The sequence below is a fragment of the Haliaeetus albicilla genome, chromosome 24 (genome assembly GCF_947461875.1).
Source record: "Haliaeetus albicilla chromosome 24, bHalAlb1.1, whole genome shotgun sequence".
NCBI classification, from domain to species: domain Eukaryota; kingdom Metazoa; phylum Chordata; class Aves; order Accipitriformes; family Accipitridae; genus Haliaeetus; species Haliaeetus albicilla.
The window spans coordinates 19,107,959-19,134,051 of record NC_091506.1 but is presented as its reverse complement, the minus strand read 5'-3'; the positions used below and the strand labels follow the sequence as shown (position 1 = coordinate 19,134,051).

At 44.5% G+C, this 26,093-nt stretch overlaps 1 protein-coding gene across 2 annotated transcripts in view; it reads left to right on the top strand.

Moving 5' to 3' along the window:
- The window catches only part of CACNA2D2 (calcium voltage-gated channel auxiliary subunit alpha2delta 2), a 232,997-nt gene that overhangs the window by 10,213 nt on the left and 196,691 nt on the right, over positions 1–26,093 (top strand). For both annotated transcript variants that reach the window (XM_069769564.1, XM_069769563.1), the window contains exon 2: positions 13,375–13,456. In XM_069769564.1, coding sequence (XP_069625665.1) covers positions 13,375–13,456 — 82 coding nt within the window. The remainder of the gene's footprint in view (positions 1–13,374; positions 13,457–26,093) is intronic.

Below are 26,093 nucleotides of genomic sequence, written 5' to 3'. Positions count from 1 at the left end.
AAAGAGGTGTGGTATTTTTATGGTAGCTTGTGTAATAGTTGACTTTCATTCTTGGTTAAATCTACTTATTGCTGTGTTTGTGCCATTTCAGTTATTATTAGATCCCCCAAGATAGCATGAAGGTTCTTGTATGTGAAGTTTCTTGGAGCTGCAGAAATGAAAGGTTTAGTAAATGGTACCTGTCCTTACAGAGTAGTATCAGAGTGATTGCAGAGTGGTGGTGGTGAGCTGAAAAGGGACCTGCTATGGACTGCGGGTGAGATGCTCCAGCTGTTGCATTAGCCGAGGCCCATGTTGGGCCACAAGTAATGCAACTACCTGCTGTTTTTCTGCTTAAAAACGTATGCCCCTTATTGGATGAAGGATTCATGTGCAAAACCTGGTGCTTCAGGGGCTGGGTGGTATTGGTGGTGAGAGTGCTGTTTCATCCTGCACCAGCATGGCCAACTTGCAGTACTGGGTGAACTGCAGTTTGCTGAAATGTTCTGAAGTTTGTGAAGTTCATTACACAGAAGTCCAGATCCCACAACCAAAACAAGGACTATTCCAAGTATATAGTATTTTTTTGTCTAACTTTCCACATGAAACTAACCTTGCTTCATCATTTGGCTTAGCTACAATTTTTATTACAATGTCATTCCTTCTAATTTTTTTCTACTGCTACCTGATGTTCAGGTTTAGTATTTATCTTCTAATAGTTTCTGAGTAGCGGAGTGCTTGCATTACTGGCAGTGACGTATAGTTAATCTTGAGCACAGATAGCTGTGAGGAGTCCAGACAGACTTCAGCCCTTGGTGGCATGCTTGTGAGTGAGGAAATTAGCTTGGAAATTGTTGTTGTTAAAATTGCTCCTGTGTTAATCTTGCTGTGATACCACTGCTTCTGGCAGTATGTGGGTTAGCAAGATGCTTGTGGCTGAGAATGAGGGCAGATTCTCACTTTGGAAGAGTCTCAGCAAGGACCTTGGCTTACACCTTTGCTTTGAGGAGATTTACACTGAGGAATTTGGCCCATTTTTCCATTGCCAGGCCTATCTTCCAGGTGTTCTCTTCTCCCTGATTGATCTTCTGGCCTACTTTCTATCCACTACGCGTTAAAAGGTGACCAACCTGTCAGTCTTGGCATCAGGAGCAAAGCTTGTGTGCCTCAGGCTTGTTCCCTGGGGAAACAAGTAATTCTTTCATGGTGCCCTTGGGAATGTCCCCTTCCCCATTGCCATATGAGTGTCTTGTCCTGTTCTCCATCTTCCACTCCTTATAACGGTTTTTTACATGTGCTTTGTAATAGCACTTGCACTTCCCTATTGCTCATTTTGCTGATGAAACCAATGCTTCAGAGACTCCAGTATGTCAGTGGTGGAGCAGGAATTACAACCCAAATCATGTAATTCCTCCTCCTCTGTTCCTCCAAATGAATCCATGCTCTTCGTTTCAGGATAAATGTTTCTTCTGCTATGTACTAACAAGACATCAGATTCAACTGCAAGAACAGAAACATGGCCAGGACGATTTGGACTCCAGGGACCATATCTGTCCCTTTCTTTGGTGTTGGGAGAGTGGGAACTGTCCTTGTGGATGATAAGCTTCTCTGAAGGACACTATTCTCTGACAAAAGCCTGGACATCAAAGCTTGGGCAGTGCTGTTCTCTGTAGAGTTAGGCAGAGGGCGAGAGGGCTTGCTGCCGAATGCTTAGCACGCTCAGCAGTGGGCTTTTGCAAATTAAACGGGTGCCCTCTGCTGCATAAGCCCTACGTTGGCTGGTTGTACCATGTAAATTACGGTCAGGCACCTTTCCCAAGAAATGCTCTCTTTAAAATTGCATTTTTGTGCTGATGATGCACTCATTTAGAATTGGATCTCTTGTGTTCATTGCCTCCTTGTGGCAAGTGCTCACCAGTGGGACTGGTTACTGGGGGAACTGTAGGGCAGTAGCTCCTGACCATCCCTCAGATGTTTATCCCCTCGGACGGTACCTGAGATATCATCTGAACATTTCCCACTCCCTGTGTGTGTCTCAGAGAGAAATTCTAGAGGCCATTAAGCTGGGTAATTTACATGCTTCTTGAGCCTGTGCCTAGGGAAATATATTTCACAGGTAATTTCAAATCTCTTGGTGTGTGGAAGAAGTCATTATTCTAAATAGAAAGGGGCTGGTGATGTCACGGGCCCCATTGGGAGGACCACATTAGAGACTGGGATTTTTCTCTCTTACAAAAAAAAGTCTGAGGCATTATATTTGTAGGGGTTTTAGATGTCAGATGTTTTTGGTTTTGATGTCGATAGTCATTTAGAAAAGCAGAAGAGAGAATTGTCTTGTAATCTTAGATTTCAGTTATATGTGAGCGTATTGTGTGTGAGGGCTGGGAGGAGCCCTGCTCCGGGGTATCCATATGTGTGTGTTTCCTGCTTTGGTGTTCGAGTGCTGTCTTCCAAGGGCAAACATAAAATTTAGCGTCGGGAGGTTGAGTTGCAGTTCTGACTGCTCCCAAAAGTCTGTCTGGATTTGAGACTACTGCTTCACCTTTGTAGTTCCATTCTCTCCTCCTGAAAAATGGAAGATGTTTTTGTCAGACATATTAGGAGGATTTGACAGTTTAATTTTGATCAGTCCCTTCAAAATGATGTTTGACAGGCCATTGCACTATCTGTGCTTTAATTGTGGTATTGCAATGGTGAGGGCACATGGATGGTAACTATGATGATTGTGAAGCAAGGTCGTGGGTGCACTGCTGGCTTATTAGATTGAGGCATCTGGCGAGAAACAGGACAGATCTGTGCTTAGGCTCCAGTAGTTTCCTAGTGACACTTCTCTTTTGAAAGGGAAGACAGCTTGTTGCAGAGTGGAGTTTTCTTGCAGTAGGGGGAACTTCCACGGTGCTTGGCATAGCATCCTCATTCCTAAAGGTGCTCCAGCACAGCATCCTCCTTCTATGGGGTCCTCCAGGATAGGAGGCACATCCTTTCTGGTGTGAAAAGCTGGCTGCAGCTGGAGATGGGGAAACTGAGCCTGATGGACCAATGTCCTAAGCATGTATAGCAAATCCTGTAGTACCTTCTGAGTATTTCCAGTGTGGTTCAGTCAACTCCATTTCAATAGGCTTGTATCCTTTTCAAAGGAGAGGTTGTATGTCTATGCTTTTTCCCTGTGGAGGGAGCAGTGTTTGTCCCAGCTGGATGGGGAGAAGGAGAGAGGAGGTGACCTGTGAAAGCTGATGATTTCACCCCTGTTGCTGTAGTGCTCCAAGTGATGCAGCAGCACTGGGACAAAACCGAACTGGGCTTCATGCTTCCACTATCCCTGCCTCAGGGCATGTCTGGATGCCACCTTACAACAGGAGAGGTCTTGCAGACAGCTTTTAGACGTGTATCACAAAATAGTGAGGTGATGGCATAAAATGCAGTAAACTTTTTTTTTTAATGCTTTCCACCCCCACCCCTTTTTTCTTTCATTGCTGAAAGGGACTAATACAATGAAGAGCTTCTGCAAATGAAGTCGACTGCATATGAAATAACAGGGTTCTGGGTGTTTGGCTGGTGAGAGATGCAATGAGTGAGCATCGCTAAGTGCTTTATAATAACAATGATTACAATGCTCTCTTAGGAGCCAGGAATCCTTCAGGTAGGGGGATGGTGGGGGAGAGGTGTTGTTTAAGATGGGGGATTTAACTAGATAGACATCTAGTGACAGTGACACCCAGAAAGTCCTTAAGGAATGTGGCATGTGATGCTATGAGAGGCTACTCCAAAAACCCCAGAAGACTTGGATTAACGTGGTTAGAGGCTGAAGGATAATGGCAATGGATGCCCCTAAATAGATCTTGTAGCAGTAGGTCTTTGTGACAGAGGTTAATGATATCTTTTTTTGGTAAGGAAAGAAGTTGTAGACACAAATTCAGCAGAGGTCTGACTCGTCAGCAGTCCTCTATCAGACTCTTTAATACTGTTTGTGTTTTAGTGACTGGATTAATTGTTGTGTGCCTAGCCTGTTTCTCATCAGCTGAAATCTGCAATGGGAAGGGTGGATACTGAAAGCAGTCCTCTGGTGTCCTGGGGCTAGTAAGAGTTACCCAGTGTGGCATTTTCAGTTTGGCCACGTTTGTGTTTTGCTGCAACTCTCCGTAGTAGCATGACTCTTCCTGGCAGTAGGAGCATCGTTGGGTGGAGTACCTTATGTGAACAAGAGCGTATTGCGAAGCTCTTTCTTGTTGGGGGCTCTAGTCAATCCTTTATTTCCTGGTTGCCACTATGACATAACATCTCTCCCTCACCCTTTAAACAGAAATGAGAGATCACTACAATGTATGTGTTAAAAACTCCATTCCAGCCATCAGGATGTGGCACTCCTTTATCACGCTTTGCCCCATATCTTGACCAGACTCTTTACACAAATGACCCAAGCAAGGAGAATTTTTTTGCTTTGTCCAGTATCTTACTATTTGCATAGCCAGGAGGTGGTGGTTGTGAAGTATCCTAAAGTCTTGCAGGAGCCTGCATCAGCTTGGATAGTCCTGCTGTTGCTCAGCAATGATACAGGAGCATGGGGCAACTCATAGCATCTAATGACAAAGCTGTTTGCATATGCTTCAGATGACAGTGTTCTGGTGGCATGATACAGAAACACTACCCAAAGTGTCGTCTTCTAGCCATCTAGCCTGACGTACTCAAGTGACAGCTTCACTGTTTCTCCAGGCTGTGAAAAAAGCTCTCCCATCTCCAACCAAAAGTGCAGATCCTGCAAGGTGTGGCTGTTTTGTCTTCTGGGGTGGTTCAGCCTTCCATCTGGTGATGAGGATTTACTGGAATGAACAAGAAGATGCAACAAGCTATCCAACTTCTGTCTGGCTCTCAAGAGAGTCATGAATTATACACAGAATAAACAAATAACCTGATATGTCTGTCATTATATCATAAAGGAATTTAATAATTCATGCAGCTTGCAAAATCCTTACTAAGACCTACCCTCTGTAACCTTATCTTTGCCGTGGGGGATGGGATCTCTTCAGCTTCCACTCAGATTGCATCTGTAAAACAGAAGGAGTCAGCAAAGGTTTTATCATAAAACTTCATCTGTATAATGGGTTGCAAAGTGACGTGCAAGAGTTATCAGCCATTGCGGTCTCAAGGGGTGCTGAAAATGACAAGTGACTGCATGGGTGAAATTTATGCAGGTGGTGTGCTTCATAAAACTGCACCTATTCACTTATTTATTAATTCATTGTGTTTCAGGTCCAGATTTATGACAGGCTTTGAGATCAGGAGCCCAGTTCTAATCCTGTGCAATGAGAGTGCAAACACAGTGGAACCCACGGGCTCCTCTCCCTCCTGATGCGCATCAGCAAGTGTGCCATAGAAATCTAGTTTCAAGATGTAAAATAAGAGCATAGCTTTCAAAAAAGCAGGGAGGCTAAGGCATTAGGTTAGCTTTGGCTCTGAACAAAACAGTTAATTGTTTTGGGCAGCACATTGCTGGTATCACCAGTACAGCTCCAGTAGTGGTAGCCATTGCCTTTGGCTTATTTTGCTTGTGTTACAGTCCTGGAGTTGCACGCCGGTGCTTCTGCCACCGTCACAAGAGAGGTCAAAGTATGTGAGCGACCCGTTAAAGTTCCTATTCGCAGGACCATCTCCATAGCAGCAGGAGCAGTTGATCTGGATCTCCAGACATAAATTCAACAACTAATTTATTCCTGTTATAAGGCAACCAAATTCAGTTTTGCTTATGCAGTTGGTAAGTGGCTTGATTCGACTCACCGCATGGCAGAGGACTTCTTGCTGAACTTGTTCTGTCTCACAGTTGTGAATTGCAAACTAGTGTACCATCTCAAGGTGCCTCGTTCTGCTTCCACTTACAGATGTATGGGCTGGTGGCAATGTGCTGAGATGAGATTTACCCCTTAAGACTGTTACGATTAATTCTTGCACATTTTCAGTGTATTTCGGGATCCTCATATGGAGGTCCTGCCAAATAGCGCTCTTAACGTCCAAGTATCTGTCACAGGGTGGCTGCACCATTCAGTGATGGCCTGATAATGAACTCTAGGCTGATAAGGATGAGAGGAACTCAATTATGGGGTTCATGGCTGGAAGTGCCTTTTGGGAAAGTGCTCTCCTCTGCCGTACGGTCTGCAGAAGATATTTACTGTGGTTGCTTTGCCATTTGTTCTTTTCATTGCTGTATCAATGAGAGGCACGTGCATATGTTTGATCAGAAGAATGCACTGCCTGTGCAGGGGCCTTTCGCAGCACTGCCGGACAAATGTACTAGCTAACACATTCGGTGACTTCTCCTTCCTCTTTCTGTTAGCAAATCATCCACCAACAGATTGCAATTTTCCTTAAACCTACTCTTATGCTTTAAGTTATTCACTGAATTATCCTTTGGCCTCCAGCTCCTTTGCATATCAAATACCCCAAATCAGCTTTTTGTAAAGTTTGAAATTCAAGATATTTTGATTGGACATGTAGCTCTCAAAGAATAGTTATCGTGGCTCTTTGTGATACTGGGAGGACATTTCAAGTGGGGTCCTGCAGGCATCTGCCCTGGACCTACTTTTATTCAATAGTTTCATTAATAACTTAGGCAATGGAATGGGAAATATGCTTATAAAATTTGCAGGCGACACTGAGCTAGGAGGGGTTGGATGTACTTTGGAAGGCATTATCAGAATTTAAAATGATCTAGAAAAATTGAACGGTGAGCCAGATATCAGCAAAATGAAATTCAGTGAAAACAAATGCAGAGTGCTGCACTTAAGAGGGAGAAATCAAATGTACAAATACAGAATAAAGAGTATCTGTCTGGGTAGCAGTGTGGCAGAAAAGATCTTGAGAATTATCATGGATCACAAACTTTGAGTCAATGAAGTGCTGTCATAGCAGAAGGGCACATTTATTCTGCAGTGTACAGTAGTTGCTTGGAGAAGACTGGAGACGTGGTGTTTTCCTCCTCATACAGCACTGGGTTTGGCTTCTGTTGGAGTACCTGACCTCATTTTTTGGCATGAGGCTTTGGAGATGTAGGTAAACTGTAGAGAATCCAGAGCAGGGCAACAAAAATGATGAAATGTTTAGAAAACAGTGCAAAAGAGGGAAAGCTGGAAAAAACTGAGTTTGGAATAGAAAAAATAAAGAATTGAAAGGCAAAGGATGCAACAGAGTAATGATCTTCCAGTTCTTAGGAGCTTGTCATAAGAATTTTTCAGCGTCTGCTGTAGGTGAGATAAGTGGGAACAGGGAAGTAAGATTTAGGGTGGATAAGAAGGGAACGTTTTCACCAGACGGTGAAAAATGGAACTGGAAAAAGGTCCCATGGGGATCTCGGGTTCACCTTCAGTGGAGGATTTAAACAGATTAGACAGTACTTCATGCAGGGGGGTTGGGTGTTTAGATGTCCCAGTGCAACTAATGGTGGAAGAGGAATTCCCGTAAGCCCCTGCCATACCATGTGTCTATGACTGACTGAACACCTACTACCTGTTCTGTTTCTAGGTGGAGTTAGACCTTAAATGGTTAATGCTTCTGTTTTCTGATAGAGAAATTGTATTTAGGAACAATTTTCCTATTGCCCTAAATGTTGTTGGTGGCAAGTTGGTGGTTACTGTTGGTTTTCCCACAGGTACCTACAAGAAAATTTGTGCTCAAGAACTGTTAATGCAACACAAATTTTCTGTATAATTGTCAGACTATTTCCCTCTCACTTTTTGCCCAGCTTTAGCTATCCTGCAGATTGAGAAAACTCTCCAGTTATCCTTTCTATTGTATTGTAATACTTGTTGGGGCATCAAACTGGGATCAGGATGGATCCGGTAGGGGGTTTGGTACTTGCTTTTTTTTTTTTTTTTTTCTCCTCTCTCCAAGATATACCCTGCTGCAAAAAATTGTGAAGATGAAGTAGACAAAAGATAGGACAAAGAAACAGGTGCAGAAAGTTAGTGTTTAAATCAAGAACAAAGTAACGTGGTGATAGAGCTGAATGTAGAACACACTATCCCACTGTCTTTCCCCTTCATGTTTCTTAAACATTTTCCTTGCGATATAGTTTTAATATTCATTTGTTCCTTCCTTCCCTCCTGTAATGTCAAAGGTGCTTTCTTATTATAGGGGAGGCTAGATGGTAGAGGTGAATAATGTCTTGACAAATATTGAGGAAAAACTAGTCCAGCAGGCAAATTTTTTCCCACCCCTCCTTTAGATAAATACCTGTGCACATACTTTAAATTAAAATGGAGTCATAAAATGACAGTGGGGGAGGCTTGATAATGTCTGGAAGCATGGTCAGTAAGTCATTTGGTTATTTTGAAGGAAACAGGTGCTCTCTGGAAGTTGTATCTTTGGAAAAAAAAAAAGAGGCAACTTGTTTTTTCTTGATGGGGAAATATTGGCTCATGTGGGGTATTACAGCCTAAGTATGTAAGAAATTAAGAAAACTCAGAGGGGGCATGAGGGTACGCATGCACGCGTGCGCGCTGACACACATGCTATTACAGTTAAAGGATTAAGCATCTTGAAGGAATAAGCCAATTATAAGAAGTTCCTGCACAGCAAAAATTAGACAACACAGTAATTAATAACCTTATTAAATAGCAATATTTGGGCACTGAACCAAAGCGTATGAATCAGAGTGAAGCATTCTTGGCTGTACACACTGCGTGAAGTGTAGACACTTGTACAGAACACTCTCTGTGTAGAACCCAATAAGCTTTGGGGCAGTATATCTACTTAGCAAGTAATTTTTCCTCTAGTCCTTTCACGTTTATGTGAATATTTCTCTTACTTTTTGGGCCAGGAAGGCAGCAAGAGAACAGGACCAAGTCTCCTATTTTTTTTTTTTAACATTCCCTCTTGCTTGTAGCCAAACAAGCACTCTCCTAAGGCTGCTTTAAAAAAAAAAAAGTGTCCTCAAGCAGAAAACTAATTTCCTTTCCTCTTACTTCTTGCCCTGTGCTTTCATGAGAGGCTGCTTGTGATGAGGCTTATATTCGTTAGCAGTTCATGTAAGTGCCTTACCCACCCCTAGGTTTTGCGTGAAGAGGTGTGACTGCAGCCCATGGAAGGTCTGTCCCATGTACCCTGAGCCACCAAGGGGCAGAGTGACCCTGGGCTGAGCTGCAGTGGCACGTCCTCTTGCTGCTGGCCACAGGCTGTCAGTGCATGGCTTGCACTGGTGCCTTGTCTGCGAATGCTTTCAGCTTCTGTACAGAAGACCAGGACTCCAGGCTGCCACCTGCCGTGTGCGCAAGTGTGGGAGGACATGGGCCAAGGACAGCTCGTCTTCTCTCTTTCCAGGCAATTCTCATTTTCTTCCAAAGTTGCGCAGCTGGAGCAGTGGTGTAGTCTCACAAACCAATGTGGACATGCAGAGAAGTCTCTGCAACTGCTTGGGTGACCTAAAGCATGAAACATGCCCTAACCCTAAGTAAGGGTTGCTGTGACCGGTGGCAAGGCACAGGCGCCCGCTGAGCAGGAGTGGGAGAGGCGGGATGATTTGCTTCCTGGCCCCAACTGCAACAGCAGTGATTTGCCTCCTGATGTGCTGCTTGTCATGGTAAATACTTTTGAAGCTCTGCTGCTTTTTTTTTTAAGCCTACTTTATCTCATCTTTAAGAAAAATCAAATATGCAAATTATGAAATCAATTAGCGTTTTTGTAGTTTTCTTTGGAGAGGCAGTGATAAATGGTGTTGTGTTTTCAAAAATTACTTATGCCCCTTGTTAAATGTTGCATGGGAGGCTGTAAAATATACAGGGGAAGGAAACAAAACCATTTTTTGCAATGCAAGAGATTTTTAATGTGCGTGATCATGCTTGTGTGTGCAATAGTTGTAGAGTTGTTGGGTTGGAAGAGTCCTATGGAGACTCCCCAGCAAAGGCAGAGCCAGCTGAGATGATGGGGAATCACTGGGATGTGCTGTGCATGTCCCTGCTAAAGAAGGGACGGGACAGCGGGGCTGCCAGGCTCCTTGCACGCGGTTCCTGTAGGTACAGAGCTACCGAGTGTATTCACAGACACTTGAGCTCAAAGGTTTTCTTCTTGCCCGTGTTAATTCACTACAGAGGACACTAAAGTGGTACTCGGTTTAAGGGGGAGACTGCGCGCATGGCTCATAAAGGGAGCCTGGTGGCTTTGTGAGCAGCGCTATGTCCATGCTCGTGGCTTCCCAGTCGGTGCATCACCTGTTTTCTTTATGCTTTATTTGTAAATGCCATTTCACAAGAGCAGTAGGGCACTCCAGGCTGCGTGTTTTGAGGAGTTATTGCTCCTCAAGCCTTGTAACACCACCTGAGGTGTGCAGTAATGGGCCGGGAATGCAATGACTGTCATGTCTTATTGCTTACAGCTTCCATAGGAGACACGCTTCAAAGAGAAATCTCCATGTTCATAATGGGCTATCAGTTTCCTCACCCTCTTCATCCTTGCTATGGTTGTCTTACATGAAATTTTAAGTGCAGTGGCTATGGGATAGAAACAAGAGGCAGAAGGTCAACTGAGACAGAATAATAATGGGTTTTATGTATTTATTATTTTTTTTAAATGCTAGCTTTCATTCCAGCATACGGCAATTGAGATGAAACCTCCACATTCTGGGATGTGGCCCACTCTGAAGACTTCTGGTCATGGACATTACTAGGGCTAGAGGGACATAGTAATGGGTCAGATAGATACACACAAGGGCTTTTTCCAGTGCTGTGGTGTGGGTAAGGGATGTGCTAGTTGGAAAAAAGAATTTTACTACCACTGGCAAAAGCTCTCATATAGCCATACTCCACCAAAAAAAGAAGCTGCTTCTGCTATTATGTTTTTTAATCTAGAAACCTGGTGTCAGCTATGCAGAAGTCACCTCCTGCCTTTTTTGATAGTGTAAAATGCTTTTTTTTTAATAGCGGTATGTACACTTGTACTGTAAGGCTTAGCTAGACTTTTTGGGAAACTGCTGGTCTGTAAGGTTGCGAGCCATGTATTCTAAGGCTGCACAGTTAAAGGGAATTGCAGGCTTTCTAATGAATGAAAAATCCAATGGCTTTTCCCTAAAATAGTAGTACTTGGGGCAGAGGATGGAATAAGTTTAAAATTATTTTTTTTTAAACAAATCCTGCTGACTAAATTTAAATTAATTTTAAATCCCAGCCCAACTGAGTGCTCAGTGTCTCTTTTGCATATACCAACAGAGTAATACTGGTGCCTCTGTCTTCCTCTATAATCCTCTCTGAAGGCTTGGCCATACGTGACACTTATGCGGATATGAGCAGTTGTTAATGTTGATGGATACAGGTCAAGATGGGTGGTAATTTTCCCTTGCTGTGGTAGTGTAGGTATTCCTGGAGAGAGCTGACACAGGTAGGTGTCACTGAAATTGAGGATCTTGCACAGAGCTGGAAGTTAAAGAAAGGCGTCAGCTCCATAAGTCCTCAGCAGGGTTTCTTGGACCTGTGGCTGAGTGTGAGCACATAAATGATTTTTTTTCAGTTCACTGGACAGACTGGAGGAGGGGAAAAATATAATTAAAAAAAAAAAATTCAGTTTTGGTGTTTCACGGCATTTTTTTTAAATGAATGACTCGTGTAAAAAGAAATAATTTTTGGTGAAAATACTTCAGAAGATTTATGGGTAACTTTGGACAACCTGAATATACCTTTGATAGCAAATAAAATGTTTGACTGAAAAAGGAAAAGAAAAAAACCCAAAACAAACCCAGCCCCCAAACCCCCTCTGCTCTGTTTCTGGCCTCTTACCTTTACACTGGCAGTCTCACTGAAGGCTTTGCTTTCCCTCCTTTGGCAGAAAGGTGAGTTTGCAGATGTCTTCACCCATCTCTTTCCCTGGATGTGCCCTCCTCCCCAGCCAGGCTCCCAGGGGAGAAGAGGCAGCGTTGCTTCTGCAGGAATGTGGGAAATGGCTTAAGTTACACTGGAAAACTGGGAAGATTTGGCATGTGCAATTAAATCTTGTTTTCATCCACAGCCTTCTTTCTGTGTCATTAACTGGCATGAATTTTGCCTGTGTGAGTAACACGCGTCTGTCTGCCAGTCCCTCCGTCTCCGTTCGTCCCCCTACCCCTCACAAGCGATGCTTCAGCTCTGTTCTGCCGGTCGCCTCAGGCATCTTTCTGCTTTGATATTTCTGCCCAGCTTTTGGGCCATGCTGTATAATTCAAGAGTCTTCCGTGGCCTTGCTTCTTAGTTGGGTTTCTTTGCTCCTTGACCTCCAGGAGAGCCTCTGCTGTGGCTGTGCGGCTGGTGGGGGCTGCCTGGGGAATGTCTCTTTGCATGAAGAGTGAAATCACTTGGTGAACCTAACCAAAGTGCAAAACCCCTGAGCTGGTCTGCTCCCTCCCACCACCGCTTTGCCATGCTGCTGGCCTTACCTTCTACTTCTTGTGCTCCTTCCCTCCTTTCTCAGGTGTAGCGTTGAGAGATGAGTGTTGCTGTGGAAAAAGCACCGAAGGCAGTGCCAAGCGGTGCAGAGGCAATCGAGTGTTGCTTTTCCAGGTCAGATGGGAGATTGGACATTTGTGTGGCCAGCAGCTGGAGTCAGGAGATCTCATTAAAAGAAGGAGAGTTATCAAGTTCTGTGGATTTAGAAGAGGGGTTTTTTGTTGTTGTTTTTAACTTGATGTTATTGCTGTAACTGGAAATCTGTGTGGTTCAATGTATCGGAGGGTGTTGCGCCTGTTGGAAGGACTGGCAGGCAGCTCCTGTGCTGTACACGGGTCAGGACAAAGGAGATGCCACGTGGCAGCCCCTGGCCCTTTCTGCTGCTCCAGGAGGCAGCTCTGCCCACGGGGGACCTGGCAGAATCGGTGCCTGGCTCAGGCTGGGCTTAGCTGAAGGTGCAAAGCAGCTGAGCCCTTGGGCAGTCGATGCCCTGTGCTGGGCTCCTGGCTCTGCCCAGGTCTCCTGTTGCACCGCGGCGGTAATCCATTGCCGCAGTAGGACAGGCACCGCTCGTCCTGCCATGGCTCTGTTTGCTCTCTGCCACGCTAAGCTGTTTTCTGTACGCCACAGCACTTTGACCTTGTTAAGCACTCTGGGCTTAAATAATTATCTACTGCAACTGTTTATAAAAGGAGAAGAAAAAAAACCCACGCCGTGATTTTTGTTGTACCTTTTCCCCCTCTTTTCTCTCTGTGGCACCTTGTGCATAAATTTTGAAGTCTTGAAGTTTATAACCTGCCCCAGCCGTAATTCTCAAAGCTGCATATTCTTGGTATTCTGCCTGCACCCGGTGCTGCAGAAAGAGCAGTTAACTTAGCTGAGGGCGCTGATTCCCTCCCTCTCCCTTCAATCGCCTTGCTTATCTACTAAGTGTCAGGGCTCTGACTCTTTCTTTCTTTCTTCTCTCCCTTTCTCTTTCTCTCTGTCTCTCCGTCTCTTGCAGTATGCAGTACTGGGCCAGGAGGCTGGAGCAGGAGATTGATGGAGTGATGAGGATATTTGGTGGAGTCCAGCAGCTCAGAGGGGTAAGCTGTCTGTCTTTTACCTGTGCTGCCTTCCTTGTGGCAATGAATGTTCTCATCTGCAGAAATCACCTGTGTGAATACTTGCAATAAGTCACCTTCTTGGCTCACTCCATGTGCAGGGTCATGGCTGGATGTGCTTCTGGTTGCTGGTCAATTTGATGCATTTACTGAATGTGTGGGAGTGAGTGTGTTTTGTATCTGTCTGTCTCTTGGGCTGCATGTCACTACCTCAGCATGTACTTGTGGTTTTTTTTCCTTATATGACATACTAAATGCATCTTAAATTCAACTAATCTTTCCTCCAGGGACTGGAGGTAGTTTTAATTTGTGTTTTAATTTTAAACTTCTGTTGACAAAGCAGGAAATGTTCAAAGGATAATTTGACTAGCCGTTGGAAGCTCTGTGTTTTTTAAATATACATTGCAGGTAAAACTTTAATTCTTGTTTGGCTTCTGTTTCCAAGTGCCACAAAACAAAACCCTGTTACTGAAGCTGGCATCTGCCTCCTGCTCCCTGACTTAGCCACCAGGGCTTGGGTACGGCAGGCTGCAGAAGCCAGATGTCCTCTTTTCCTGGCAGCAGTGCTCTGGGTTGAGTTAGGGCAGTTACAGAATGGCTTTGTCGTGGTTTATTAGGTTTTTGTGGATCAAAAGGTCTTTAAGACACTCCCTGTTTCCTCTTCCCGGTAAGACCATGTTTCCCCTTCCCTACACTGTTGCGCGGACTAGCTGTTTTGAAATTGAATAATTTGACATTAGGTTTATGGTGTTAATCTGAAGAAAACAGGCTTCTCTAGCATGATAAATATGTTGCCTCAGAAAAAAGTATGGGATGTATTTGTGTTTTCTCATGGCAGTGGCACGTTCTTCTCGGATGCCAATGATTTACGGGCCTCTTACTGTCTGTCTTACACTAGTAGCTATACTGGCTTCAACAGAACAGTTCATGTTTTATACTGTTGGTTGTAACCCATTGTCTAAATACAGAAGTTGCACAATTTTCTTTTAAATGCATTTTAAAATGAGTTTTAACTGAAGGCTTGCAAAACTATTCATAGCTCATCCATTCATTCATGTTCATATTTGAGCTCTAGAATGGTGTATCTGGGCTTTGCTTGCATTCATTTTGGCTGAACTTCAACTGGATTGATACAAACTTCATGTGCAGCATGAAAAGCATATACACAGCTTTGATTTTAACAAATATTTTTCATTGTATCCATGCATTTGTGCAATGCAGTTTTGCATGTTGGTAGAGTCTTAGAATCAGAGCTGGGGGTGCAAGTTTTCCAGGCAATACATAGGTGCAACAGCGAGCATACTCTTTAGCAGAGCACATTTAAAAAAAAAAAAAAAAAAAAAGACTGCTACTACATTTTGTACATGTCCTCTCTTACAATTTATTCTTATTAGCTTTGATTTTGCTCCTTTGCATGTTAAATAGGTATATCATGTAATTTTTTTAATGCCATAATTAAATAGAAATTACACCTCCAATTTGCCAGCACTTGACTCCTATTGGCCAGTCAGTCAATTACAGGTAAGAGAGCTTCCCACTTTTTGTGTTTAGTTCTTCTGATAGAACATAGTACATCACTTTAATGCATTAATACCAGATAAACTGACTACAGAGGGATTGAAGGGTTTTTTTGAAATCTGTTTTGGTGGAACCTTCTTGTTGAAGGGAGGGAGCTGTGCATGATTATTGTATCTGATGAATGCATAAACCACCTGAAGCCAAGAAATGAGCTACTGAAAATTCCAACATGCAGCCATTAAAACACTAGAAAGGACTAGAGAGGCTGCCTGTGGATCTCCAGGGGGCAACTTGGGATGTGGAGTTCAGGTTTGATTCATAAATGCAATATCAAGTGAATGACACTTAAAGACCACATCACTTTCTGGTGCACTAGCATAGCTTCACTGATGTGAAGTAGCACAGAGTGCTTCATCCTGAAGAACTCGGAGCTCTACTCGCAGGGAGTCCTCTTACCCACCAGTTGCACACAGGTTCATCTGGGTTGCAGTATGGGAGCTGTTTAATGTCATAAAGTGGTACTGTAACCCACTCTGACGCATGGATTTAAAAAAAAAAAAAATACAAATCCATATTCTGCTGCAACCACACTTGAAATTTAGAGGGTAGCAACTAATTCTTAAGGTTGGGACTTGGTCTGTGCTTCCGTTCTTGTAGAGGGCACTACCTGGGTAGGACTTGGACTTTGTAGCTTACCTTGCTCCATCGTTGTGCGGGCTTGCAACTAGGATGCAGGTGTTGGGAGTCCAGTACTAACCTGCAGAGCTGCGGTGCGCCCTGACACAGAGCGAGCAGGCTCGGGGGAGAAGGGAAAGCCACTGCCTGAGGAGCAGTGGGAGCTGGAACGTCTGTCTAGCTGAAACCGAATCCCACCCACTGGGATTTCTCAGGAAGGTTTATTATTAAGCAAGAATAGGCCCATGTGGGGCAGGAAGGATAAAGATAAATGGGAAAAGTACAGCCTGTTTTTTTGCCAAAACTTGTTGATGTTCTTAGCGGTTGCCATGTTAGCCTGGAACAATCAAAGTGACTGCAGAGGGGGGCTTCTGGTACATTGGTACATAGTGCACAGGGAGTGATATTACAAGTAGGGGAAAAAGTGCTCCAGTGTCACCAAAGACAAAACTGGTCCTTCTGAACTCTGTGGGATCTGCCGTGCAGGCGGTGGGTCCCACTGCCAGCTCTCATGGGTCTGTGAAGCCTGTAAGCTCTGGGGGTGGTGCCATGCCAGAAATGGATCTTTTCTTTCCCATTCAGGCCTGACTATCAAAGTGACAGATCAGTAAATAATAATAAAAATACCCTCCTCTGAGGTTCATCAGGTTTACTTATGAATATTCTTTTTCTTGGGTTGCTGTGAAAGGATGTGGACCTGTTCTTTGGTTATTGACTGAAATCGTATAACTGTCGTGGCATATGAGGCATGAAATTTATTGTCAGAAATATGGTGTCCAGGAACATAACAGTGCTGAATATTTTATCTTGCTGGAGTGCTGCCCACCCAAGAATGATTTTTATTTTAACTCTTCAGTCATTTCCTAGAGTTGGGGTACTAAATGTCAAATGCCCCCGCTTCCCTCCTTTCCTGCAGGGTGAACAGGCAGTCAGCTCTTATGATTCCCCTGGGGAGATTATCCAAGTTTGCACCATTCAGATGGTTCTTTGCACAAGTAGGCTGTTTTTCTGTAGAAATTACAGAGGAGGGTTGGAAGCTCTGAGATGCAAAGGGGTGTCATGCCAAGGACTCTCCTTTCAGCTGTGAGACAGCAGCTCACTTTTTTCCTGAAGTCCAGACCTTGAAAACACTGAAGTGCAAATGTCCCCATTGATCAGACTGGCTATGGTGGGGCTACCTGTACATCTGAATGCTGTGGGCTTGGGGCTGTAGAGAGGACCATGGCCTCGCTGAGTTGATTCTCTGGCCAGTGAAGTCACCATTCAGCCCTCTGGGTGCTTGTGGTGCAGCATCATGTTGGCTGGCTGGTTGCTCCCGCTGTGCCTCAAAACAGATCCCAGCACTCAGAAATTAGGGCACGGTGCTTTGCCCCTCTGTCCTTGCCTCCCTTGTGGCTCACCAGAAGTAACTGAGAGCACAAATCATTGATAATTTAACTCTGACTGGCACAATGATATGTGGAACCCTAAAATGCTAGCTGAATAGGTTGAAGTTCTTTAAATAATTTTATGCTAGGATGAGGATTATTACACTAAAAATCCAACCCCCAGACTTCTTTTTCTGTTAGTGACTTTCTTTGTGGCTGCAGCGGACTCTTCATCACTTTGCAGGACAAGAAAATGTTTGGTTTTGACATTTCCTGCTATGCTGCACTAAATTTCTGTCTCTTCCAGTGTTTTGGCACACGTAAAAGTTGTTGACTTCAGTCAAAAGTGGACAAATTTGTTGTGTTTCCAGCCTAGGTGGTTTCTTCATGTTGCAAAACCTGCTCTAGGGTAGACTCTGTGGTTGAGAGAGGTTTCTCCAGGCTGATGCAGTCCTATCCCAACCTACCACTGTCCTCCTGTGCCGGCACTTGTGGCAGGACCGATGGCAGCAGAGCTGTGTGTGCTGCTGGGTTTTGTGCCTTGCTGAGCAGCTCCCCAGGATGTTGTGTTAAACCTTCCTTGCTGGATAGGTAGGCTGAGGTTCCAAGACTCCTGTGGCTTGGTACCTAAATTGTGTTTGATCCTGTGTCTCCTGAGGTGAGCAGCTAGCTGGTCAGACCATCTCCTCCTCTAGTACCTTTTATCTGTGACTGCCTGTTAATGGGCTTATTTCTTTGCTAACAATTACTGAGGAAACGAAAGCCTCCAGAATGAGATGGGGGGAAACGAAGCAGTGTAAGTGCTGAGCCTCCTTTTCTGTGCTGTCTTTCTTTCTGCTCTTCCGTCTGGCTGTGTTTCCTGAGGACTGCTTCAGTAGCAGGGATGAGCACTCAGCTGGAGGCATTGCACAGTGGCGATGCAGCCTTTCCCTGTTCAGCAGACAGGCTTTAGCAGGGTCAGGGTGAGTGGCAGAGCGGGACCCGTGCTGTGCCTGCTCTCCTCTCGGTGGTTTGGATGAACAGAGCTTCAAGTCTGGCAAGCTGGTTTTGCACCCTCCTGCCCTTTCTTCTGGGCTATTGAGGGAAGTCAAGAGATAATGTCTGGATCTGCCTCACCGGTGTATGACTGGAAGATAGGGATACTGCTGGCCTTGGTGGGGAGGAACCACCCAGTCCATAAAGGTCCAGATGGCCTCAAACCTGAGCCCAGGCTGGGGCGCGGTGAGCAGCTTGCTGGCAGAGCTGGGCAGGCAGCGAACCTCTGCGTGAGCTGTGCTTGGTCCTCGGCACATGTGAGCGCACGGAAAGGAGGATGAGCCCAGGGAGAGGGTGCCCTTCGGCATGCAGCCTGCTACCCACCAGGGGTTTGCTGAATGTGGTGGAGCAGAAGTGGCTGGAGTTGGTCCTTGTAATCAACATCTTCAGCGGATTTTCATTTCTCTGTCTTTTATTCTTGCTTGTTATCTTGTGCTGTTTTCTCAGCTTTGTTTTGCCTGGCAGAAGTGCTGCTGTTCATTCATCTGGTCTTTTGTGAAAGCGAAGGACAAATCCTGCTGGCCAGGTCTTGGGGCAGAGTGACCAGGATCTGCATAGGTGTCCCCACCTCTGCCTGCCTCACAGCATCACCTGCAGCCTGCCTGTCCCTTTTGCTCAGCGCTGCTTCTCTGATACATCACCTGTTGTTTTCAAAGCATGACCATCCTTGAGTTGAGGCAGTCACCAGTAAGGAACTGTGGTTGAGCCGTGCACAAACAAGACCCTGGATTAAAAAAAAAAAAAAAAGTATATTAGCAGAGTTTTGGCTTGAATCTGAAGAGCTGAAGTGGCATCCACCTTGTATATTACTGCAGTCCCTAGCACTCCCTGTGATGGGGTCTCTGCAGTACTGAGTATTTCACGTGGCTGTGTGAGTGCGTCCCTTACAAGACTGCTGGTGCAGAGCTAGAGTCTCTTTAATGCCAGCACTAGAAGATAAGACACGCTCTTATCAAAGGAGCTGCCAAGGTTTTCTGTTCAACTTTTTTGATCTTGGGTAACTACTGGCATAATAGTAACATAGCTTAGATCTTCCAAGTAGCTGTGGTGTTACATGATGTTTAATTTGCTCTTTTGTTTTCCCTGGGTATAGAAACCCTCACCTGGTCGTTCAGTAGGGCTGGACAATTTGGAAAGTGTTTATGGGATTTTAAAGGAATGATGCTAGAGAATTGGACCCCCCCCGCGCAGTGCTCTGCACGCAATGTCTGAGGAGCATGTCTTCTTCCAAAGAGCTCTGGCAGATGGACTGGGCATTTACAGAAGGACAGTGATTGTTGTCCTTAGACATGGCAGAGCTGAGAATAAGATGCTAATCTTCTGATACTCAATCCACTACCATAATCTACAATTTGGACTTCAAAACGCCATAGCAGAGTGCATCTGGCCTTTTCCTTCTGAGGAGTCAGCCCCAGGCTCTGGAGTGGGAGATGAGTGATGGCCAGTGACTGCACTGCGTTTGAGAGAGTTGAGAGAAGGAGTTTGAGCCGGAAGCTTGGGCAACACGCACAGCCAGCTGCTTATGCTACAGCAGCACTGAATGCCTGCCTTCTTCCAAATGCTGCAAGGGAGAAAGGACCTAATTGAGTTTTCCAACAGCTAGTGCCCGTCTAGGGGCTGACCAAGAGTATGGACTCTGTGCCCTACTGAGGTGATGCCTGGCTCCATGCTTTTGGTTCCCCAGCTCATGCATTATCTGTCTGATTCTTGCTGTTCCTCTCCCCCTTTTCCCTCCCCCTCTCCTACCAGTGTGCACACAGCCTGCTTCCACACACCATCACTGTGCCCTCCCCTGCTCCTCATGTTTGATAAGAGGAAGTATGTGATGCCAGATAAACACATTCCTGTTCCAAACTGCTTGGGTTTATTTTAATCTGCCTGGGCCGTTCAGCAGCCTCAGCACTCTGTTCAGCACTGAGTGCAAAGCCAACAATATATTATCAAGGAGGAGCATTTAAATGTCCTTAGCCTTGCAGCAGCTTGGCTGGAGAAGGGAGATCGTCTGCCACCCTTTGCTTGGGCCAGTATCTGCCATCATTAGCCCCCTTACACCCATCGTCTTACTTCTCGGTCTTTCTCTTTACTAGAACCATATTGCATCCGTACTGGGAGATGTCAGGGAAACATATGCTCCAGCTTTTAGTACATTTGCATAATTAGAGTAATGTGTATGAATAATTTATAGCTGTATGTAGCTGCTCAGTGTGTGACGTTAGCACCCCTTGCTAAATCCTTTCCAGTGGGTGGTGCAGATCCTGCACCAGAGCCATTGTGCCGATGCAGCGTACAGCCTGTTGGCAGATGCAGGAGCCCTGCTTTGAGAGATCAGGGTGTGCATATGTATATGTATGTGGCTTTGTGTGTGTGTATATTTAGTGGAGAAAGATGGGCTTTTATAATTGTAGGGGAAGAGGAGGCTAGAAGTCTCAGAGGCTAAAATGCCTTAGACTCTTAGACTCAAAACTTGTTCCATTTATGCAGAAGCTGTGAATGAAAATGTTCTGCAACATTTGAAAGCTGAGGCAGGGATTTTTCCAGCAGGCCTCAGGTGTGACTAGTTTGTTAGTTTGTGTGCCAGGTTTATGGGTTTTTTTAAATGAGTTTTTCAGATCATAAAACTTAGCAGTTTGCAGGGGGGGAGGGATAAACTTGCTTGCACTGTGTCACAGATCCTGATCTCGATCAGTCGGTCAATAAATAGTAACAAAGGATTGCCTGGGTACTGTCTCACTATTTACTAGCTCTTTAGTGTGTGAGTTCTCATGCTGGAAAGCCCAGAGTCCCAGGTAGGTTTTCTAAAGGAGTGATCCGAGTGGTTGAATTCTGGTATTTATGTTCCAGTTAATTTTAGCTTAAACTATATTTGGTCCTTTCCAAATGTTTGAGAGCCTTGGCTGGAAAGCACTATGTAAACTGGAATGAAGTGCAGGCATGCACACTTAGTAGCTCATTAGTGTTATCCACTGGGAAACTGAGGCAGGTGGTTAAGCTGAGCAAGTCTGCATAACGAATGGGTGGTGCAGCCTGGACTGTTCTCCATCATGTGTACAGCCAGTGGGTCCTTAGAGGGGTATGTGTTTAGAAGGGTAACAGGCATAGTAATAGTCCTTAAAGCTCTTGCTTTGAACCTTTTCACTTTACAGAATTAGTTTGTAAAGATAATATACTCGGTTGGTGAGTTGGTGAGTTAGCAAAATCAGAGGGGACTGCTGTTGAGTTTTATGGAGTTATTTCTGATTTATGTTGCTGTCGGTGACAAGTTAAATGAGCCCAGCATTCAACAGACTGATGTTCAGGTGCATGCACCTCCTGAGTGTCCTGCTCTGCACTTCGTGTCCAAAAACGTAGCTGATGTGCCAAGCCAGTCAACAACCATGTTTGTAAGATCCTCATGAATATTCAGTGAAACAGTGAAACTCTTACAGTCGATGGTGTTGCCATTACACAGCCATATGAATCCATGGGAATGATGAGACCTTGGTTGATGTTTCTGGAAACGTCCCTCAGGCAGGTTGTCCTGCCCCCAGCTGAAGAAGCCTGTGTGGTCCCCACGTCCGCTCCAGCTTAAATTGTTACCTTCAGACTGCATTTAAAAACAAAGCAAGACAAAATCCGAACCAACCCTGCCAGAATGTGGGATGAATAATTAGGTGGAGATCATTAAAGTTTGCCTCCTTAAAAACATACATAGATTATTCTGTAATGGAAAGTTAATTGTTTTATTATTCTCTCCAGATGGTTCTTTTCCTTTACATTCACAGGGGAATTGATACAGCCTGGGATTTGGTCTCCTGTGAGCAGAGCTGATAACCAAAAATGCAACTCTATCACCGATCAAGATACAAAACAATAGAAAATATGTATATGTATTCCATCATAGTTTCGGATTTTAAATACTATTTATGGGCTGTAAGTGCCCCCTCAACTTGAAATACTGCAGGCTGTGGAGTCTGCATTTGTCTTCCTGGTAGGTTCGTCAAGCAAACGCTTGGTATTGGACACTACTGAATCCTGGTTTTCTTGCAGCTCATCAATCACTTCCAGATACTGGACTGTGGAGGAGCCTGCAACTGCCAGCGCTGGAATACGCAGTTGTACTAAAAGGTTTAAAGAAGAAAACTGTCATTAGATACTTGGGGTTATTGTATGGTGGAAGCAATAAGATGTGTCACATCTCCTTTGTTCTGTATGTAGAAATGCAGGAGCGCTTGGGAAGGTGGGGAGAACACGGTGGAGGTGACTTCTCAAGGGCACAGTTGTGTTTTTTATGTTCTAGCGTGGCTTCAACCTGGTAAATGGCAGCTGCAAGCTTGCATGTTAAGTGAGCATATTTATCGTTTCTCATTACAACAGATCACCTTTGACATCTGATGTGAATAACTTGGATGGGCCCCTTATTTCAAACACGCAGCCATGCTGACCTATTGGCCTGCAATGATTCAGCTGGTTTTATAGGTACTTATTTCCCTTTAATTATTTAGAGTTAAAATATTATTGTAAGGGGGGGAGGGTGGAGTCTGATATTAGATCAGCCTTGCCTTCCTCATTGAAGTCCAGATGATCTGCTTATATTGGAGAGCTTTGCTCGAAGGCTGGGAACCTGTGCTATGGTTAAAGCTGTAGTTTGCTGTTGCTTTATTGAAAGAGATGGCTTTGCTTCTGGGAGACTCCAGATGTTGGTAACCTTCAGGGATCTGTAGCTTTTCAACACTTGTATCCTTTGCAGCTTAGTTGGACCACACTGCATACAATGAGCTTGAAAAACTCCACACTCTTCCATTTCTTAGGGATAAGCCAGGCTCTCTCATAATTTGAGAGATCGTATCCAGAGCAGAGGGAAAGAAGGGAGAAGGGAAGATGAACAGGCTAAGGAGGAAATGTAGCAGGAAGGTGATGCTAATGGTTATGGATTCTCCTCTCCCTTCTGTTGCTCTCAGGCTGATCAATGCCAACTGACATATGTGGAGCATCTCCTCTTTGTTTTGATATATTTTGGAAGATTTCTCTGTTTCATTTGGGGGGATTTATATTTGTGTCTGGTCCTTGTGATTCAGTTATTCACTGGGCTTCAGATTTTATTGACTTTTTTTACTTTTCTAACTAACCTTTCACACCTGTAAGCATCCAAGAGAGATTTAGTATGTGTTTGTTCAGCACCTACCATAACCAGTAGCGTCATGCTTTTTGGGTACTGACCATAGTATAAATATTAAATAGTAAGTAAGAGCACTGAGGAAAATCCTGTCTGAATGAAAGATGAGATTTGCCTGTGTGAAGAGGTGCTGTGAGTGAGAGGCATGGCTGTTTCTATCAGGGCAGTTCCCTAAATGCCTGGGTGATGTGTCTTGGACTGGTGGCAGGATCTAGATGTTTCTATGTGTCAGAGGAGCCACTCTAGGGATTGTTTAAGCAGTAGCATTAGTTATCATCTGTTGGATGCCGAAGCGAAGCCTTTGCTTGTAGCTAGGAGGCAGGGAGCAGATTTTCAATTCCCTGCTGTGACTGTAAGGCCAGGTAGATAGAGAAGGAGGAGACAGCAGGGGGTTTATGTGACTTGAGGAGCAAAGAAGATTGTAATGGTAAATGTTGGGTTACTTTTAAAAACAAGTAGGTCATTGAAGATACCATGGTTGCTGAACAGAAAAAGAAAGAAAGGCGGATTTATTCCTTGTTCTTCTAAAGATTTGTTACACTGTAAGGCTCACTTCACTGCTCAGCATGCTGTCATTTTTAATTTTGGAAGTTCTTTGTTTCTGTTTTTGTCAGTGGTCCAGCAAGGATAATGCTGGACCTGAGATTAGGGACCTGGGATCTTCAAAGGAGCCTTGGTTCCCAGTTCCCCTGGGCATTGTGAGCAGGCTGGGCCTTACTGTAGAACTTGCTGGGACCAGCAGCTGTTGTTTCCGTTTACTGCTCTAGCAGGGATTTGCCTGTGACCCTATGGTACTCAAGACAAATTGTTTAAAATACAAACTGTCTTCTGTCTTCTGCCCCTTTTGCAGAGTGCTAGCATGCAAGAAAAACATCTGTCTCCATCCCTGCCTTCTGTAGATGGGAATGGATGGCTACTTAACATCCAGTGATAATTATTTGACATGAGGTGTATAGATAGAGCATGCATAGCATCAGTATTGTGTATCTCTGATTCTGAGTATAAATGATAGCTCCAATGTATTCTTAAACTCTCAGTGTCTTGGTGTTCATTAAAAAAGAATTTGTAGCGTGATAATACTGTGCTTACATCTAGTGCATTTCATGGCTGATTATTAAAATTACTTGCAAACAAGTTTGCTCTCACATCTCAATACAGAAGAGAAGGAAAACCTTACAGTCTGTCCACTCTAAGTAGGTAAATTGAGGTTCAAGCAAGGGAAATCCTTACTCTGCACAGTGAGTCTGATGGAGGGCTGGGGATGGAACCTGTGAATCCTGACTCCACGGTTTATCTTCCAAATGTCTTCCTTAATAACAACTGTTCAGTTCACTTCTGGCTCATTACTACATCTGTTAGCACTGAGCGATGGATCCTAGGAAATACAAGTGAGAGACAAACTTTCAGCTTCGAATTGTCCCTTAGGAAACTTATTTCCTGCATGTTTCACAAGTGGCAGTTTCTTGTTTATATTCATAGGGTTTATAACACATGGCATTTTCTCTTTGGCTCTGCCCTCAGCTCCCTCCCGTGACCAGGTGATATGCCTTCGTTCTTGCCTTGCCTCTGCTGTTGGTGCAGGTTTGGAGGGCTGCGCTCCTGATGCAGAGCCCGAGCAGCAGTTGATTGCTAGCTTTCCCTCCTCCTTAGATGTGTGCTAGCTCTCGAATGACATTTTGAGGTGCCTGAAGCATTCTGTGGAAGAAAATTAATTGGTTTTGACAAACCACAGCAGTCCCTTGGGTGCCTGGGAGTGCAACATTTATTGAAACCAGGCAGGAAATCAAAACGTTCTGATGTTCATTCACCTCCAGTGCAGCTGTATCAAAAAAATAAAAATAAAAAAATTCTTAACCTTCCTCTGGATTTTTTTACTCTGACATTTGGATTGTCCGCTAACTTTCTAGAAAAACCTCCTTTTTCTTTTAAAAGAGAGTTTAGTGGTCATGAAAGATGCCAGAATGACAGCCCAGGGAGTAGATGGTCTCTGTTTACCCACAGAGCAAATGCAGCATCAGGGCAAACGTACTTGCCATTGTACTTCCACCTTGACCTGCAGCATCCCAAAGGAGGGTAGGGAATTGCAGTTTTTCAGCACTTCTAGACTTGGCCTTTCTGCTTACACAACTCAATAAGGAATCAGGCTTCTCCTGCTATTGTAAAACAGTATTAAGGAAGGATTTTTCATCACAGCTGTAGATATAACACCTTCAATGCAAACCTCAAACTGAAAGCACTCTGCTAGCAGAAACCATCTCCTAGCCCCACTCTTTCAGGAGTTTGGCCTGTCTTCCTAACATATTGCTTACAGTCTGATTCATTTCTAAAACATATGCTGATATCCAGTGCAAGTTACAACCATTCTTCTTGGCAGAAGAAGATACCTATGTATGTGAAAGGTGTGCCACGGTGCCTAGCCCCAGCTGTGACTGTGCCTAACAGCAACGTGGATGCCCTTCGGTCAGCTGGTCTGCTCTGTACAGACTTGCTGGTGGGAGTCATTAAGTTACCATCAAGTTTGCATTAGTGTCGGTTCATCTTTAAAAAATAACCAGCAGTGTTTTTAAACAAAAGCTAGTTACTGCCCAGATGCAGTCACAAAGTAGGGATGTTTTTGGTTTTACATGGGGTGTCCACCTGTCAGCCTGTAAAGTGGCATGTGATTTCTGGACCGTGCCCTGCTTGATAGGGCTGTGGAATCTTTTTACAGGTCTCTTGCTCTCTGTGGGCATTCCCAGGAATGGTGTTAGTAGGGGGAAACCATATGCTTTTGGCCTGTAGGATTAGGGTTATCATGGGTCTTAGCCTCATGGACTGGACTGGAAAGGATTAGGGAAAGGATTCACATACAAATGATGTAATGGAGTTATTC